The sequence below is a fragment of the Periplaneta americana genome, chromosome 1 (genome assembly GCF_040183065.1).
Source record: "Periplaneta americana isolate PAMFEO1 chromosome 1, P.americana_PAMFEO1_priV1, whole genome shotgun sequence".
NCBI classification, from domain to species: Eukaryota; Metazoa; Arthropoda; class Insecta; order Blattodea; family Blattidae; genus Periplaneta; species Periplaneta americana.
Genome location: NC_091117.1, coordinates 152,443,042 through 152,457,117, shown reverse-complemented (window position 1 = coordinate 152,457,117; position 14,076 = coordinate 152,443,042). Strand labels below are relative to the sequence as shown.

The 14,076-nt window shown below is 36.7% G+C and overlaps 1 protein-coding gene across 1 annotated transcript; it reads left to right on the top strand.

The window, feature by feature from the left end:
• The first annotated feature begins 3,927 nt into the window (after positions 1-3,927).
• LOC138702118 (inter-alpha-trypsin inhibitor-like) lies at positions 3,928-13,025 on the top strand. The gene is made up of 4 exons (XM_069829713.1): positions 3,928-4,137; positions 7,210-7,295; positions 9,679-9,852; positions 11,926-13,025. The coding sequence occupies exons 2-4, from the start codon at positions 7,226-7,228 to the stop codon at positions 12,114-12,116; spliced, it is 435 nt and encodes a 144-aa protein (XP_069685814.1). The 5' UTR covers positions 3,928-4,137; positions 7,210-7,225; the 3' UTR covers positions 12,117-13,025.
• The last annotated feature ends 1,051 nt before the right edge of the window (positions 13,026-14,076 follow it).

Below are 14,076 nucleotides of genomic sequence, written 5' to 3'. Positions count from 1 at the left end.
TGACCTAACAAAGACGTTAAAATTCGAACTCATTACTGAAGAGGACATCTATAAATTAAAGTGAGAAGAAGAGGAAGAAGATCAGCAGGTGGGTATTTGTTATTGAGTGTTGTTAAATTTATTTCTAGTATTAAGCATTTTAAGATACTATAATTTTTGCTTTAACTAACAGCACCGTGGATTTAATGTATTTGGAACACAACCTATTAATTTTAGCGGCTGATCGTGGGAATCGTGTTTCACTCTCCGCCGGCGTGTATTTACGTAAATATTGTGGGGAATGAAGGATAGCTAAGTGACATGAAGCCGAGGAATGTGACAAGATTAGCGTGGGTTAAATGAGGGAATAGCGGTAATTATTATGAAACAACTTTTTTTCTCTTTCAGAGATGACAGTGTGGTATTTTGAGTGCTGAATGCATGGTTTGGCGCAAATTATAGGAACGTAATAATTAATATTAATAGTTACTTTTATTATTGAAAAGTCATTTTACATATGTGGTTTTTACGTTAACATTATTACGTAAATTGTTTTGGTAGAGGGTGCTGTGATCAAAATGACGTTTAAGTGACGTAGTTTTTTGTCCTTGAATTAGACCAGGGCCGGGCAACTGGAGCAAATGAAAGATTGAGCCATAGTGGGCCAAGCGCCATATATTAAAAACGAAGAAAACAATGGTTAAAATTAAGTGATTACCATAATTCAATGAAACATATAGTAAGTAATATAAAGTATGAACATTAAAACTAAATGATAAGTCAATCTTCATTAAACTATAGTATTCAGTTAACTTTAAACCTTGCTTTCTCCGTTTTTGATAAATGGCGCGTGGTCTACTATGGCTCTGAACCCTTCAAATAAGAGCAGTGAACGTTACAGACGCTAATGATTGACAGCTGAGAGCGCGGTGTTGGCTCTGTTACGTGGTTAGAGATGAACTCATGCTTTTGACTGCATTACGATAGCATTTTGAGGTTAAACATGACGAGATACATTGTTCCAAATATTGATTAAAAGACTCCAAGAATGTCTTTATTAATCAACCAAACAAATTTTCCATACTTTGTCTTAATTACCTTGAGAAACATTGATTTAAAGTAATCATTTATGAGAATAAACATTTTTTCTATTAGAAATTGAGAATTCATTTACTGAATTTTATGAGCCATGAACACATAAACATCCATGCCGTAGGTATTCAAATCCACAATCGTAGCCATCTCGCAGCATCAAAAATAAGTGCCGTAATCGCTGCTGCTACCATTTATTTTTTTCAGACACTAATTTATTCATCTATTCGTTTAGTCTGTCAGCCAGCCATTCGATGAATAAGTAAGTGAATAACTAAGTGAATATCAGTGAGTGAATGAATAAGTGAATACCGTTAGTGAATTAATAAGTGATTGAGTGAATGAATTCGTGAATGAATAAGTGAATCGGTCAGTGAATTGTTACAGTATTTGAATCGGCTAGTGAGTGAATGGTTACAGTAAGTGAATTGGCGAGTGAATGGATACAGTAATGGGGTCGGTCATTCAGAGAATGAGCCAGCCAGTCGGGGCAGTCAGCCGGAGAATCAGCCGATGAGTCGGATCAGCCAGCCTCAGAGTCGGTTGGTGAGTCTGGTCAGTCATCCGTAGAGTCGACCGATGAGTTGGGTCAGTCAACCGGAGAGTCGGTTGGTGAGTCGGGCCAGCCAGCCTGTGATTTTATCAGTCAGATGGAAAATCGGGCGATGAGTAGGGTCAGTGAGCAAGAGAGTCGGCCGGTGAATCGGGTCGATTTTATCAGTCGGACGGAGAGTCGGACGATGAGTCGGATCAGTGAGCAGGAGAGTCGGCCGATGAATCGGGTCGATTTTATCAGTCGGACGGAGAGTCGGGTGATGAATGGGTCAGTGAGCAAGAGAATCGGCCGGTGAATCGGGTCGATTTTATCAGTCGGACGGAGGGTCGGGTGATGAGTGGGTCAGTGAGCAAGAGAGTCGGCCGGTGAATCGGATCGATTTTATCAGTCGGACGGAGAGTCGGCCGATGAGTCGGGTCAGTGAGCAGGAGAGTCGGCCGGTGAATCGGGTCGATTTTATCAGTCGGACGGAGAGTCGGGTGATGAGTGGGTCAGTGAGCAGGAGAGTCGGCCGGTGAATCGGGTCGATTTTATCAGTCGGACGGAGAGTCGGGCGATGAGTCGGATCAGTGAGCAGGAGAGTCGGCCGGTGAATCGGGTCGATTTTATCAGTCGGACGGAGAGTCGGGCGATGAGTTGGATCAGTGAGCAGGAGAGTCGGCCGGTGAATTGGGTCGATTTTATCAGTCGGACGGAGAGTCGGGTGATGAGTGGGTCAGTGAGCCGGAGAGTCGGCCGGTGAATCGGGTCGATTTTATCAGTCGGACGGAGAGTCGGGCGATGAGTCGGATCAGTGAGCAGGAGAGTCGGCCGGTGAATCGGGTCGATTTTATCAGTCGGACGGAGAGTCGGGCGATGAGTCGGATCAGTGAGCAGGAGAGTCGGCCGGTGAATCGGGTCGATTTTATCAGTCGGGCGATGAGTCGGATCAGTGAGCAGGAGAGTCGGCCGGTGAATCGGGTCGATTTTATCAGTCGGACGGAGAGTCGGGCGATGAGTCGGATCAGTGAGCAGGAGAGTCGGCCGGTGAATCGGGTCGATTTTATCAGTCGGTCGGAGAGTCGGCCGATGAGTCGGGTTAGCAGAAGAGTTGGCCGATGAATGGGTCAGTCAGCCGGAGTGTCTGGTGATTTTATCAGTCGGTCGGAGAGTCGGCCGATGAGTCGGGTCAATCAGGAGGAAAATCAGCCAATGATTTTATCAGAGTTGACCGATGAGTCGGGTCAGTCAGCAGGAAAGTCGGCCGATGAGTCCATCAGTTAGCAGGAGAATAGAGTTAGTTGGTCAACCATTCAGCTAGCCTACAGCCAACTAGCCAGCCGGATTGTTTAACAGGCAGTTATTTAATCAAGTCATTCGAATATTAGATACATTCTATCCGTTCATTAATTCACTCGTTCCTATAATTAAAATTAATCATCTGCCAAGGATTGAAGTCTTTGAAATGTTTAGTCTTTAGTTTTGTGTTTTTATTCACTGATTGCTTTGCATGTGATCAGCACGCGTAGGCCAGCTCTAAACACTACGCTGAACAAACACGTCACGAGAGGCACCCAGTCTCAATGGCAGTATGAATTGCAACACAATGCACAGTGCCGCGCCCATTTGCCTCCTAATGTGGGCCCATTGAATGATTTCTAAATTTTGACGTGGACGAGAATGTAACGATAAGTTTTACCTGAAGCTTTCGGAGATAAGTACTTTATACAAGTCGCAAATCTACGACGCACATGATTATAGATGAATCGTCTTCTGCCTTTAGAGAAACAGCCACGATTTGTTGGATTTATAGTTAAAACGATACCGTCGCTGCAGAGCACATTATCTCATTTACATGTTAATTGAAGGGTTCAGAGCCATAGTGGGCCAAGCGCCATTTATTAAAAACGGAGAAAGCAAGGGTTAAAGTTAAGTGAATACCATAGTTTAATGAAGATTGACGTATCATTTAGTTTTAATGTGTATACTTTATATTACTTGCTATATGTTTCCGTTGAATTATGGTAATAACTTCATTTTAAACCCTGTCTTCTACGGTTTTAGTAAATGGCGCTTGGCCCATTATGGTTCTGAACCCTTTAATTACAGTACCAACTTCAAAATCGTGGTTACTCTACAGCTGTGTAGTGTTTAACGAACTCTCTTATCGAACCCGGAACCTCTTGGGTTTCTAAGAATCTCAAGTGAAAGTGTATTGAATGCTTGCATGCTAATAAATGTATTTGCGCTGCTATCGGGACAGAAAAAGTGTAAGTAGGGAAAACGTTGCATTATCGCGTCAGGATTATTGCGGTGCGAAGTGTTAATAAGAACAACTTTCGCCAGTGATACGACAGTCTTAACAAATTACAAATTATCAGCGACATGAACCACTGTATCAGTGATATTAGAAAACAATCACTGACAGCTAACTGGCGAGACCTGCTTCGAAGAGTAACTTAAATACCACCGGCGCTAAGTGAAATTTGCACAACCTGACACAAGTTTGCAGGGGAAGGCACATTTTAAAGGTAAGTATAACAAATATTATTATGGTACTTAATTTCTTAGTTAAAGGTTTATGATTATTCAGGCTGTAAGGGGTATAAGCGCCGTCCTTTTCACAGTCATCGGGGACGGTCTACAGAATCAAAAAATGTCTATACAATATAGGATCAAAACTTGATAGTTTTCCCAGAAAAAAATATATATTTTTTTTCTTATTTTATTTGCGTTGTACTGCTTATATCGTTAGTAAAATTACGAAAACAATTACATCGGTAGGTATATCTAGCAAAGAGTTAATATTGGTTTAAATAAATATTTGTGATTTCTATTACGTTTTCGTGAAATTAAATAAAAACGCATGCTTAAATTTGTTAATATTCTGGCGTGAGAGACGTGGCAACGTTCAGCAGGCAGTACTCTGCACAGGCGTAAGTACGAGTCAGCTGAGTTCAAGCTCCCTGTCCATAGCTCTACTACCGAGCGGATGACAGTTCAGTACAGGGTATTCGATAAACACCTTACAATGCCATTCACAGTTTAGTAATATCTATGTTATTAATTTATGGAGAAAGTCGTAATTCAAGTGAGACAAGAAGGATGTACCGTCAACGTTTTCCTCAAAGAAGGTTAGCCCACCTAATCGGCGAACTCTTGTAGCAGTTTCTCAACGATTATTAGAAACTAGAAGTCTCTTACTCCGTTTCGAAAATCACAAAACCAGAAATTTGTTTGAAAATTATATTGTTCCATGGAAGCGGAGAGATTAAAATGTTGCATTAGAAAAAAAAAAGTTAATGTGCTGTTTTGCAGAAAACCAATATTGTTAGTTTTTAGACGTACAATAAATAAAATGTAAATTTCCCATAATGTTCTATTAATGAGATTGAAAGTTAGTATTTGCTGCTCGTTTTATGTAAACAACAGTACTGTCATGGTTCGCTCCTGCATTAGAACAGAGCATTTGTTTTATACCGGTATGTCTGTACCCGCTTGAGCTGTACTGTGTACTTCTAAACCCCCTCGACCCCGCTTGAGCTGTACTGTATGCTTGTAAACTCCCTTCTCCCCATCCAGCAATGTTGCAAAACGTCTAATATTGTAAACTTTAATAATTAAATATTGCAATTAAAAAAAATTGTGAGAACATTTTTTCTTCCATATGACATGAATAATCATCAGTTAAAATAATGGCACTTACTCCCTGTATATAGTTCCCTATTACTTCCGCATTTCGCGAATTCAAATCCAGTCGAGGTCACTGAATCTGTGAGCCTATAAAATCCTTATAAAGGCTTCCTTATGAAAGGAAATGGAGCCTGGGGTTTCTTTGTCACACTGGGAAAACACTGGAGAAGGGTTCGATCCGGTGCCGTGGATTGAACTTCGGCGTAGCTTAATGGTGAGAGCGCTTGGTGCGTAGCACCAAGGACCCGGGTTCGATCCCCGGTCACGAGCAAATTTTTCTCCTCTAATATTAATTGTTACCATAACAGATGAATTCTGTAGGAACAAAAAAATAATCTTTACGTACGGCTGACTTCCATTCAGCATAGTTCAGTTCATTGCCAATGCAGCGAACATTAGAACAGCGAATCAACATTTATAATAGGCCTACATAATATATGCTATGAAGAAATCTTACAAAAGAGTCGTGCAATATTTATACGGAAATATACCTTACATTCAACATCATCTGATTTCACAACCCAGAATTTAGTTTAAAAAATAGTGGGAGAAACCGGCTCATTTTTAAACAAAAAAAGAAAAAGAGGCGCATAAATCGCGTCCTAAGTGAAGAAAATCTCGTTGGAATAGGCTAGAACAGTCTCTCCGAAATCTTTAATAAAGTTAGCTCAACAGACAGGTGTATCCTACCTAGACACCAGCCTGGAAAGAGGCGAAATTATTCAAAGTAAAGCCTTACAAGTGAGTCACCTAGAATCGAACTGCACTTATCCAAAAATCTGATTTGTCAGAAAAGACGAAAAACTATTGCAGTTAGAATACACACGGTGATTTTACCACTAAAGTTAGGGCAGATAATTTCTAGTTTGACTCCAAACGAGCAGTTTATCACACTCGATGAAAATTCCGCACAAAAACATACTTCAATGTCCATAATTTGGAGAAAGTGCAGTTTGATTCAAGGCAAATCAAGTATAAAACAGTCATTCACAAATGGATGAAACGCACCATGTGGCTAGGGTTCAATTCTATCCATAAATACAAAACCAGCGTGTGTTTAGAAGTATTTTCAATATACGTATGTTAAAATAATGTGCGTTGAATGGAATGACAGGCATTTTCAGCACTTTGTGCAAGATAGGCTAATAAATTACATCTAGGATGTAATGTAATGCAATATAGTGTGTAAATCGCGAGATTTTAGGCCTATAGCGAAAGCTGATGCACTGAAACATAACCTCGCTCCAGCATGTTAATTGCCCATGTCAATATCCGAACGGTGCTGTTTTTAAGTGAAACCTGTTTTCAGGCGTACACTATTATGCACTGTGTTGAATATACTAGAAATATTTAATTTTTTTTTTCAGCAACTGGACTTACATTTCTTCCATTTATTTTATGTAGCCTATAGGATACTGTCCCTTTCATCCTATTTCTTTTTCTTTCGTTTCTATACTTGATTCGCGTTTTTTCTTTGTATCTTTTTTCCTTTTTCTGTTACGTAACTACCCGAGTTGAGTATCAAGATTAAAGTTTCTTTACCTATTAATTCTGTCATTAATTCATTGTGCTCTGCCAAACGTCCGGAATCTTTTACCGTGGAAAGATTCATCATGCCATGTTTGCAGTTTTTCTTGGAAAGATAAATGTGGTAGCTTCACGTTACTTTCCGCACACCACTTAAAAGATCCGAGGGTCTCCAGCGTGGAGTTGAGGAGAATGGATTAGTCTAATTAGGCGCTCCGAACGTCACCGAAATTCACAGCAATTATTATATTATATTATATTATATTATATTATATTATATTATATTATATTATATTATTTATACATAATAATATTGTAATTTGCACATTTTATTATTTATTTTGCACATTTATCTGTATGTAATAATGACAATGTGTTTTCAGTCAACAACTAGCAACAATGCAGTACCAACATATCTTCCTTATCTTGGGGCTGAGCATTTTCGGTTCGCAAGCTGAAGATTTCGACAGTAAGTCTATATTTACTTATTGGCCTATTAATTTGAACACTGTATCTGTTAAATACGGAAATATTTTCACCACTGTCAACTACAATAGGAAATAGACTTTATGGCATATTGAGAAATGAGAAAATATCTAAAATTAATGCCATCAGTCGTTATCTTGCTTCATCCAGTTGCTTTACCTATTGCAAACAATTTCGGGAATTGTGTTTCTGGTATCCTTCGTATGTGTTCATACTAATTTTGTTTAATATATTTTGTTTAATATATTAATTAAGATTCACCATTGTTCCCCCACGAATTTTTTAGATAAAAATATCCAATTTCTTTCTTGTACAACTGTTCTTCTTTCGATCAATATGGATAAAAGTTGTAAGGAGGCTCAATATCTCACCTCAGATGATTCTATTTTCTCTTCTTTTCAAAGTCCAGTTTTCACATTCATACGCTAACAGAGATACTGCTATCACTTTATAAAATTTAAGTATGGCGTTCGTCATCGCCTTTTTCTTTCAGTTCTTCTTACAGTGCCTCATATTCTTTGAAAACAGTTTGTCCTCTGTTTGGTAGTAAGGTATTATATTAAACCAAAATAGTTAAAGTTTGATACTTATTTGTTTTACTTGTTGCTCCTGGAATGATTTTTCCTGTAAAGATGAATATGTTTATTATTTATCTGATATTTTGAGGTTATAATCTTTCGTTACCTTTAAAAGTAACAGGCAGCTACCTGGTGATTTATCTTTTGAGCAACTAAAGATAACTGAACGTACAGAAAAAGTGTTGCATTCAAGTTTAACTGATTTACTTCTGCGATTTTCTTGTAGTGTGGTCAGTATAAATATTAAATAATGCTGGAGACAGTAGAGAGCTATGTTTCATTCTTTGTTTGGTGATTTAAGATGTTTTGCTGATATGCGTTTCAATTCCTATATGCTATTAATCGCTTACTAATGCATGCATACATACATACATACATACATACATACATACATACATACATACATACATACATATATACATACATACATACATACATACATACATACATACATACATACATACATACATACATACATACAGTCGACCTGGTTGGCGAGTTGGTATAGCGCTGGCCTTCTGTGTCCAAGGTTGCGGGTTTGATCCCGGGCCAGGTTGATGGCATTTAAGTGTGCTTAAATGTGACAGGCTCATGTCAATAGATTTACTGGCATGTAAAAGAACTCCTGCGGGACAAAATTCCGGCACATCCGGCGACGCTGATATAACCTCTGTAGTTGCGAGCGTCGTTAAATAAAACATAACAATTTTTTTACATACATATATACATACAATGAGCGTTATCCTGTAACACAATAAGTTTTCCTCAATGACCTGTGGTCGTTTACGAAGCAATGCTGATCGAAAATGATTTTCGTAATCGTAATATACAATCATTACTTTCAAAAGATTCTACATTGTTTGCATCTTCGTGGGTGCGATGATTTTCTGTGTTGCCATTCGCTTCATTGTCTTTTTACCTTAAGTTGATAAAATTGTCTCACCCACTGTGATAATGCGACACAGAAAGACAGATGCACTCTTGCTGTCTCCATGCGCTGCCACATCTATAGTGCAGTTAGACTGTGCGGAATCCATTGGCACAAACTTTCCTCATTTTGAGCTTCATTACTAAAATTGAACAGACAATTCTCCAGTACCAACTTCCTTGGAGAGTTCCACAAATGCCCAGCGTCTTTCTTCAACAAGCTCTTACAGCCTGGACATAGTCACTTGCAACGACGGATCTATCAACGGAATATTTGAGTTCACAGTTCTCTCTTTCTCCACGAAAGGCTTCTATCTACCTGACAACAGCTCAACATGGTAGGACTTCTCCACCTCAAGCTTCTTGTTTTGTCCTAAAGCATTGAGTTATCTTTTACAGAAATATCTCCTCTTGCAACTTGGATTTTGATACAGCACTTTTGTTGATACTTATTGAACGTGATTTTAGAGCGGTATTACTGCATGTAAGGAAAGAGTCAATGTATTCCCAAAATAGCAGGTATCTACCAGTCAGGTTGATCCTGCAGTGTTTTGTCGTCGGCAGAGCGCTGCACTTCTCGGATGTTAGATAAGTTATTGTTTCAATAACTTATTTATGACCCTGCTCTGCTCGGATGCTAAGTATTGTTTTGATAACTCACTTTACTGAGATACTAGTTTAACATCATTTGAATAACTAGTTTTACTGACGTACTTATACCCTGCGCCGCTCGGATGTTCGATATCGTTTCATAGGAAGTTTACCCCAGCATTCTTATTCCGTTAATGCTGTATCATATCGTTGACTCTTGATTTGGCCTGCTTGTTCGGTGAAGTCAATGGTTACTCTGGTTGTTCGCAGGTTTCATGTGCACGCTGCTTCCGCTGGCCAGCGAGGATCAGACGTCTGATGACTGGTTTGGAAAGTGGTACTACGACCAGCCGGCAAAAAGGTGCTTCCCAGTCCCCAGTGGATACTCAGGGGCTCAAGGGAACACGTTTACCTCCGAGAAGAGTTGCTACAATACCTGTCAGAGTTAGTACATTTGATTTTTCTCTTTCTCTTCAGTTTTCGTTTTCATTTTATACTTTTTTTTACATTTCCTCAACATCTATAATAATTACTCTCTTCTCTCCTTTTTATATTTAATTTATATTTTCTTTTTCCTTCATTATTTGATTTATTGATTGATTATCTGTTTAGCTATTTATTTCAGTTTTCTTTGTTTCTTTTATCCTTTCATTTTTCGCTCATTTTTTTCTTCTCTTCACCTTTCTTTCTATTCTGTCTTTCCTCTTTATGTTTTTAATTTTCTTTCTTCCATTTTCGCTTATTTTTTTTCATTTCTGATGCATTGGTACTTATTTATTTACAATTTCTTGCATTTCATTTTTCTTTTGTCTTACTTTTTAATTTTTCTTTTTTTTTTCTTTTTATTCTTTAAATTATTTTCGTGTTGCTGTTTCTTTCAATTTCTTTCGTTTTCTTTTAATTTTCTTAATTTTTCTATAGTTTTCTTGTTCTTTCCTCCGTTTTCTTTTTATTATTCCGTCCTTCATTTTCTATCATATTTTTACTTTTCTTCCTTCCTTTCCTCAGTTTATTCTTTCTTTACTTAATTTCATGTTTTCTTTTTCACTTTTATGATTCTCGAAGTTGATTTTCAGATTCTCCCTCCCCATATTTTACTTTTCTTTGTTTATGTTGCAGAGCTTGATTTGTTACATTATCCGATTGTTTACTTTTCCGTTCCCTTTTGTTTCATTCTACTGTATTTCCGTACTTTTCTTTGCTTTTCCCTTTCTCTTTTTCTCTTTTTGTTCTCTATTTCTATTCTATTTTTTTCTAATTTGAGAACTTTCCTCTGTCGTTTTGCTATTACTTACGCTTCAGTTTCTTTCCATATTTTTACATCCTTTCTCTTTTATTTACTCTTCCAGAATAATATTGTTTCTCTGCACTATTTGTATCTCTTTATTGTTACCCTGACCTAAACTTGTCTCTTTATTAACTTTCCCACCTTTATTTCAATCTTTCTCCTCTCACATTTTTCTTAACGACTAGTCCCATGTTGTTTATATTGTTTCTCAGCTTCTGTTAGCATACTTATATACGAAATACGAAAAGCCTGAAATCCCATAAGGGCAACGGCCTCCTACAGGAGAGTGTAGAGTGAGCTGAAGGTCTACTACACTTGGGGAGCCAGTCCAAGAGAGCTTACACTATACACTTACAAACTAGACACATAAACAAATTATACCAACTAAACACGAAAAACAATACAGACTAAACACATAAATTATGCAAACTAAACATCCACAAAAAATATGCAAACTAAACACATAAATTATAATCTGAACACAACTGTCCACACTAAACACACGATAAAAAGAAAAAAAAAAAGAAAAAAATTACACAAACTGAACACATACATAGTCTTAACTCACACACAAACTAAATACACAAAAACCTATACCAATTGCACACATAAATTGTACAGCCTAAACACACAAACTATCTAAACTAAACGCACAAAAACGATACAATTGAACACAAAAATTATACTAGCTAAATACATGAACTATACCACTATACACGGAGTCAAACTATTCAAACTAAAACACACAAAACCATACAATTGAACACAAAAATTATACTAACTAAATACATGAACTATACCAACTACACACGGAGTCAAACTATCTAAACTAAAACACACAAAACCATACAACTGAACACAAAAATTATACTAACTAAATACATGAACTATACCAACTACACACGGAGTCAAACTATCTAAACTAAAACACACAAAACCATACAACTGAACACAAAAATTATACTAACTAAATACATGAACTATACCAACTACACATGGAGTCACACTATCCAAACTAAAACACACAAAACCGTACAACTGAACACAAAAATTATACTAGCTAAATACATGAACTATATCACTATACACGGAGTCAAACTATTCAAACTAAAACCATACTTATATATAATTTCATAATAATCATTTTAGTTTCTTTCTTTGCGCTTACCTGCCATCAATTTTTCCCTCTACCCATTCTACATTTCTCAAATGATTCTGTTCTCTTACAGCCGCGAAAGAGATTTGCACGTCTCCTCTTGATAGCGGTACCTGCAGGGGCAGTTTCTCGAACTTGGGCTTCTCTCCTGAAGCTGGTTCCTGCGTCGAATTTATTTACGGAGGCTGTAATGGCAATGGAAACAGATTCAATTCCCTGAAAGAATGCCACATGACCTGTGGCGAATTTATGGGGGGGAAATAAAGCCATATAAGGAGACAACGCTTGTTGCTTAGCATCTAGGCATAGAAAATTTGAGCAAAATAACGATTTTTGGAAGCAGTAACTGCCGTCTATTAACAAAAAATAAAGGAGGAGATTTTTAATGTAACAACGAATGCTTTGAAACGACAAAGCACGGAACAGTGGCAAATTCTTTGTAAGCAATAGCTGCTGCCTTACAACTATAAATAGAATACAGAATACTGACAATTGTTTGGAAACACTTGGAACCAAAAACTGCTGTCTGGCAACTATAAATATAATATAAAATAAAAACTGTTCTTTGGAAGCAACATTTGGTGTCTAGCAACTAGAAAAATAATATAGCGATGATTATTTTGAAGCAAGATTCGGTACCCAGCAAGTAGATGATTCTTTTGAAACAAAATCCGGTGCCCAGCAATTAGAAAAATAATATACCAATGACTCTTTGGAAGCAACATCCAGTACCTAGAAACTAGGAAAATAATATATCGATGATTCATTGGAAGCAACAGTTGCTACCTGGCAACTGTGGACATAAAATCAAACGTTGGAGATTTATAGAAGCAACAGCTAATGCTTAGTAATCGATAATAATCAGATTGTATTTCATGCAATGCAAGAGTTAAACTTATTTATATTTATTTATATTATTTATAATTAATTTTAAGTTTGTATTTGAAGTCTGCCCACAGAAATTGTATTAAATGCTATACAGATAATATAAAAACAGAACTTTTAAGTAAGGATGAAATCTCATTATTGCCATTGTACGTACATACATTGACTGCTATACATTTAGTACAATGTTGTGAATATTCCTGTATAATTGTATATCACTTATTTAAGACCGAAAATTATTTTGGTGTTGAAGCACAATATTAAATAAACGTGGGATATTATAAATAACTAATCTTTCAATTTATAGACATAACTTAAAACCCTAATAGAGTGTAAGTTTTATTTTGCTTTGGGGCTTATTTTATACTTGGAACTTTATTAAATATATTCATTGTTTAAAGTTATTCCATAATTTATAGGTAGACTTTTTATTACTGTTGTAACATTCCGATAAAATTCGGAATGTGGAATCTTTACACACAGACATGTAGGAGGCATAAGAAGGAAAAAGCAGATTGCTTCTAATTACTATAAATCGGTACTATCGAACTTGGCTCGTCCATGATGATGATAGTTATTATTATTATTATTATTATTATTATTATTATTATTATTATATTTTAAATCTCTCGTTTACGTCATCCGAATATTGTACATTGCTCGTAATTTTAAATTGAGATTGGTTTACTAAAATTCAGGAAGTTCAATTTTAACTATTTTTTTCTCACCCATTGAATGGGTTTTTGGATAATTCTGGCTGTATATATGTTGGTTCCCAAGGGCAAGTCAGTTCTATTGAACTTCGAAGAAGGATGCGGAGAATAACATAATCAATCGAAATGTTTGATATCATGGAGACATGTCGTCGATTAGGCCTACAGAACGTTTCATTTCATCTGTCATCTTTCCCAGTAGGTATGTATATCTCTTCTTTTTCTGAAAAAAAAAATAAATAATTTTCAGACTATAACAGTATTTATTATTGTATTTAAAATACTGCATTAGAATTACGTTGTGCTGTTGATATTTCCAAAGTAGGCTATCTCTAAATACATTTACTATATATCGTTATATTTGACGATTGCACAACAGCTTTCATAACTTCTTAGCGAATGCATACAGCAAATGAATAAATTAACGTGCGAATGGGAGAAGGAAAGCAAAGATGGGCGTGGCTTCTTAGTATAAACTACTAACAAGATGTTTAATGTACCTACTAATTTTTCCACAAGTAAATGAACATTAAATACATTGAGAGTCAAAATAAATAAATTTAATAAGCTAAAGTAAATTAATACAGGTACAATCGCCTTCTCGCACTTGAGCGTAAAGGCTGGTT

Excerpts from the sequence above, each read along its gene's own strand:
- LOC138702118 (XM_069829713.1), top strand. The coding sequence starts at position 7,226 with ATGCAGTACCAACATATCTTCCTTATCTTGGGGCTGAGCATTTTCGGT. Across the intron at positions 7,296-9,678 it reads GCAAGCTGAAGATTTCGACA|GTTTCATGTGCACGCTGCTT; the intron begins GTAAGTCTATAT and ends GGTTGTTCGCAG. Across the intron at positions 9,853-11,925 it reads TTGCTACAATACCTGTCAGA|CCGCGAAAGAGATTTGCACG; the intron begins GTTAGTACATTT and ends GTTCTCTTACAG.